At 61.0% G+C, this 4,967-nt stretch overlaps 1 protein-coding gene and 1 long non-coding RNA gene across 4 annotated transcripts in view; one reads left to right on the top strand and one right to left on the bottom strand.

Annotated features, from left to right (window-relative positions):
• Positions 1-535: 535 nt before the first annotated feature.
• On the bottom strand, positions 536-4,549 carry LOC117796909. 3 transcript variants are annotated; one of them, XR_004621604.1, is made up of 5 exons: positions 4,413-4,549; positions 4,120-4,225; positions 3,844-4,002; positions 3,289-3,719; positions 536-1,916 (listed from the first exon to the last, which is right to left on the bottom strand). It is a non-coding gene; the product is annotated as an uncharacterized LOC117796909 (long non-coding RNA). The 3 variants fall into 3 exon arrangements; XR_004621603.1 differs by having other exon boundaries at positions 536-1,828; positions 2,128-3,719; XR_004621602.1 differs by having other exon boundaries at positions 2,128-3,719.
• CHRNE (cholinergic receptor nicotinic epsilon subunit) overlaps positions 3,863-4,967 on the top strand; it is a 3,958-nt gene continuing 2,853 nt past the window's right edge. Inside the window, exons 1-5 of the mRNA XM_034646657.1 lie at positions 3,863-3,914; positions 4,145-4,281; positions 4,390-4,434; positions 4,543-4,652; positions 4,762-4,917. Of these exons, the coding sequence (XP_034502548.1) occupies positions 3,863-3,914; positions 4,145-4,281; positions 4,390-4,434; positions 4,543-4,652; positions 4,762-4,917 (500 nt within the window). The remainder of the gene's footprint in view (positions 3,915-4,144; positions 4,282-4,389; positions 4,435-4,542; positions 4,653-4,761; positions 4,918-4,967) is intronic.

A 4,967-nucleotide genomic window follows, 5' to 3' on the forward strand; every position in this document is an offset into this window, starting at 1 on the left:
GGGGGGGGGGGGGGGAACCCGGGGGGGGGGGGGGCGCAGAGAGGGTTCCGGGGACGGGAAGAGCCGATTTCTTGGCCTGGGTGGTGGGCACGTGTTTATTATCTGGTAACTGTACAAATGTTTTCTGTACATACTGTACGTAAGATACACTTTTAACAGAAGGCACCTGTCAGGTGGGGCGGCACCCCCTCTCGGGTTTTAGGTCGGCCTCACTTGACCTCGAGGCCTTTCATTCACCCTTCTATTTCAGACCTTCCCTTTCCATTTCGTAGGCCCCCGCTTTGTGCCTTTTTAGTTTCCTGCATTCCACTGTCTCCCTGAGTCCTTCGCACTTTGCTCTCAATGCCACTAGGCTGTGAACCCCTCCCAGTGATGTCCCTCCTTGGTCCTAGAGGGCAGGAGAATGCTGTATCCTGTGACCAAATGGTTCATACCTGGGCGAGAGCGGAATGGTGATTTAATGCATTCTCTACTTCTTTTTTTTTTTTTTAAGATTTTATTTATTTATTCGACAGGGATAGAGACAGCCAGCGAGAGAGGGAACACAAGCAGGGGGAGTGGGAGAGGAAGAAGCAGGCTCATAGCGGAGGAGCCTGATGTGGGGCTCGATCCCACAACGCCGGGATCACGCCCTGAGCCGAAGGCAGACGCTTAACCGCTGTGCCACCCAGGCGCCCCTGCATTCTCTACTTCTATTCAAGATCTGCCGTCTGCCAAGCTGCCCGCTAAGCCCTGGGGATGGCAGGGAAGCCGCTGCCTGGGCAGGTCTGGCCGGTGCTGATGGGGGCGGATGGAGGGCACTGCTGGCCAGGCAGCCTGGGGAGGGGTCTCCAGGCCCGAGGTGGAGGGAGAGGGAGGATCCGTGTAGCATGTCTGCCATCCCTACATCTAAAGGACAGCATGCATTGATCTTTTTATTGTCAGACGCATCTTCCTGGGTATTGTGTTACGGGACATTTTGTTTTCTTTATACTAGTTTACTTTTCTTAATGCTACTATGTTTAAGTCAATGGGGGATTTATTGGAGGGATGCAGCGGCACCTCGTTCAAAGCAAGTGCTGGACAACAGCCTGCAGGGGACGCGAGCGCAGCCCGGCCGGGGTGGGGAGGCCCAAGGCCCTCTGTCATCTGCGTGTCCCCAGTGCGTTCTCTCTCCCTGCGTAGCGACCAGCTGCCCTGTGCCCCCACGTGTAAGAGCCGTCCTGTGCCCCCAGGAGAGCGCACCCCACTTCCTGAGTTGTTGCCAGACAATTGTCAGGGAAGGACATTCCTCGGCCTGGGCTTGAGCCAGTGTCCTCCTCTGGACCCATCAACCCTGGCCAGAGGGTGGGTGTCGCTAGGTACCTGGTAGGTCCTTTGGGGTCCCCTGGTGGAGAAGAAGGGACAGCGCTGGGAAGACATTCCTCCGTTTGTGCTGACTTATCTGTTCAGTGTTTTCTGAGCGCCTCTGATGTGCGAGGCTCTGGGCTTTGTGCCCCGAACACAGTAAACCGGCAAGGTCTCGGCGATCAGAGAAGGCGGGTGCTAGCAAGGGGGACGGTCTAGGAACCGGGGTCGGCTAGACACCGTCCTGGCTCAGCTGAACCCTCTCTCCCTGTTGACAGGAGGAAGGGGAGCTCTTTCTGTTGTGTGCAGAGGGGGCCTCATCAGACCGGCTTGGGGTATCTGAACTGTGAGGGGACCCATGGCTCCGAATCCAGCAGGGCCACAGAGGGGGGCGGCCACTGCTCCAAGCCGGCAAAGGGAGTAGCTGCCTCTTAGGCAGAGATCTTTGGGTCCAGCTTGGAAGCCAAGGCGTCCCCAGGAACAAAACTGCCAGTTCTGTGGGCTGTTCATGACAGAAACACAAAGCCTGAGTCAGGTGCCTGACCCCACGCACCGAGCAGGAAGCTTGGCAGTTGTCATCCCGAGCAAACCTGGGGGAAGACGGGCTCAGCTCTCCACCCGGCCCCCAGCTCTGCGCCCACCCTGGACGGTCTCAGGCCAACCCCAGGCTCGTTCCTGGCCTGCAGCTGCAGCCTTAGGGCATCGGGCAGGGGTGGGGGCAGTGGGAACAAAGACCAAACTTTGCCCCCGAAGAGGGCAGCCACCGTGAGAAAGCCGAACCCAGACCGCAGAGGGGCTTACACAGGAGAGAGCAAAGCAGGCTGGCCAGGAGCCAGAGGAGCACAGCGCGGAGCCAGGGTGGGAAAGGTGGGAGTGGCGGTCCCGGGAGCCGCCTTGGCCTCCGACGCGGATCCCATGTGTCCCAGTCCTCGTGGAAGCCCACAGGACACCTGGGCTGTGCAGCTGTTTCTTGTAACACAGGGAAGCCCCGCGACACCGTGCCCCAGCTCCCCTCTGACCGCGCGGCTGTCACTGAGGGCCGCTCCCTCCTGCTGGAGGCCACGGGGTTTATTCAGCTCTAGAATCCCAGCGACTGGGCCAGGGCAGGGACCTTGGAGGGCCCATTCATGTCTGATAAATCCCTGCATTTGCCAGAACCCTTGGCCCGGGCCCTGACCCAGGAACCACGGAATGGGCCACAGCACGGATCAGAGCCAGTTCCCCCATCAGCCACGGGCACGGAGATGAGCTGGGCCCAAGGGATCCGCTCAGCTGGGCTGCAGGGCAGAGTGTGGACTGGAGGAGCGGGTTAGCTGTGGGGGAGCGGCTTCCAGGACTCCTGGGACGTGGACAAGCTGCGTTGACCCTCTGGCCTTCGGGGTCCTTGCTTGTAACCCGGGGATGAGGACGAGGGGCCTCACAGGTAGAGGAAGGACACCCCAAAAGGATGGACATGAGTGTTTTGTAAAGTGTAAAAGGAACCCAGGTCAGGTGATCAGTAAAGCTGATCGCTGAATCTCGTGCTTCACTGCCCACGTGCTTGCGTGGCCATGGACCTGACCAGGGTCCTCTTTCGTACTTTTGGGAACGGTAACTGCCTCCCAGATTCGTGTGAGGACACGATGGGCAAAGGCACAGAAAGTGCTGAGTCCGGGACCTCCCACCGCAGGAGCAAACACAGAAAGCTTCTTAAGGAGAACCCAGATTCCTGGCACCCCATCCCTGGCATCCTCTTAACTCAGAGTTCTTGGGGGTTGGAACCTAGGAATAGGGATTTTAAGCAAGCACCTCAGGTGATCAATTCGGGTGGTCCAAGGAGGCTTTAAGATTTTAAAAAATCCGTTCAGGTGTGCTTGGGGCGGGAAGGCGGTATTACCACGTGTGGCCACGAGATGGCAGCAGGGAGGCCAGGAGACACGGGCGTGTGCGGCAGGTGCCGGGAGGGGCTGCGGGTGGGCCCACCTGAGACTTAGGTTGTGGGAGGAGGCGGGCCCTACTGGCGCGGGGTCTGCTTCGCCAGGTGGTCCTTTCCTGCCGGGTAATCCCCGGCGGCTGCCGGTCTTGCTACCAGGTCTTTGTGGAGACTTTGCCAGACTCTGCCGGTAGAAACTACATTGCTGTGACCTTGGCTGGGTTGGGGATAAAGCGTCCCACGTGAGTGACAGGAGGCAAGGGATGTCACCTGCACAGGGCGGCTTACTCGAGGGACACCAGCACATGTTCAGAGCAGGGCTACCCCATCCCCCACTGCCAGGCTTGTGGTTCCAGGTGCTCTTCAAGGACCCGCACCTGGCTGGCTCCGGTCATAAGAGGGTCGGGTCTGCGAGCCAATCATCAGGCAAAGGATGCCGGGACGGAGCAGCTGCCTGTGGGAGCAGCCAAGACGTCTCTGGCTGCGGTAGCGGTGCGGAGAAGATTAGGTGACAGTCCCCTAACTCAGGCCGGAACTAACACCCCTCCCCCCTCCCTCCCACACCCTGGCCTGCCCCCCTAAATCCTTCCAGAGCTCAGAATAACCCCTGGAGCAGACAGCGGGATGGCAGGGGCTCTGCTGGGCGCGCTCCTCGTCTTGCAGCTCCTCGGTAGGGGCAGGGGTCGGGCCCACGCACGGAGGCACTGACGCCCCCTTTGCCACTGACGGGGCAAAGACGAGAGACGGAGAAGCAGGCTCGGGGTCTGGGTCGGGAGACAGGGGAAAGCACACGGCCTCAGAGACAGACACGCAGCAGAGCCCTGAGGGGACCCAGAGCAGCGGAGAGGCCCCCCGCAGCCCCTCCTCTGCAGCGAGCTCACCACTTGACCCCAACCCCAGGTGGAGGTGAGGCGAAGAACGAGGAGCTGCGTCTTTACCACCATCTCTTCGACAACTATGACCCAGAGCGCCGGCCAGTGAAGGAGCCTGAAGAGACGGTCACCGTCACCGTCAAGGTCACCCTGACCAACCTCATCTCCCTAGTAAGACACCCCCACCCCCAGCCCGGAGCCTGAAATTCCACCCGTGGCTGTGGAATCCCACTTCGAGCATCCTGATATTCACACCCCCCCCCCCCGCACCGTCTGCAGAACGAGAAAGAGGAGACCCTCACCACCAGCGTCTGGATTGGAATCGTGAGTCAAATCTGGGGAACAGCGGGAGACCTTGGCCCCCTTCTCCGTCTCCTGGGGGGCACCAGGTGGGGGACGCAGGGCACTCGCCAGTCCGTCCCCACTCCTTAGGACTGGCAGGATTACCGACTCAACTACACCAAGGACGACTTCGGGGGCGTGGAGACCCTGAGGGTGCCTTCGGAACTCGTCTGGCTCCCGGAGATCGTGCTGGAAAACAAGTGAGCACGGGCGGCCGGGGGCGGGGCTGCACCTGGAAGGGGCAGGGCTTGCTCGGAGGGCGAGGGGGTCGCGGGCTCGGGCGGACGCCGTCTCTCTCGGGACCCGCAGCATTGACGGCCAGTTCGGCGTGGCCTACGACGCCAACGTGCTGGTCTACGAGGGTGGCTACGTGAGCTGGCTGCCCCCCGCCATCTACCGCAGCACCTGCGCCATCGAGGTCACCTACTTCCCCTTCGACTGGCAGAACTGCTCGCTCGTCTTCCGGTGGGACGAGCGGCTCAGAGGCGGGCGCGGGGCGGGGGGGAGGCGCGGGG

Source organism: Ailuropoda melanoleuca, chromosome 17 (genome assembly GCF_002007445.2).
Source record: "Ailuropoda melanoleuca isolate Jingjing chromosome 17, ASM200744v2, whole genome shotgun sequence".
Lineage (NCBI taxonomy): Eukaryota > Metazoa > Chordata > Mammalia > Carnivora > Ursidae > Ailuropoda > Ailuropoda melanoleuca.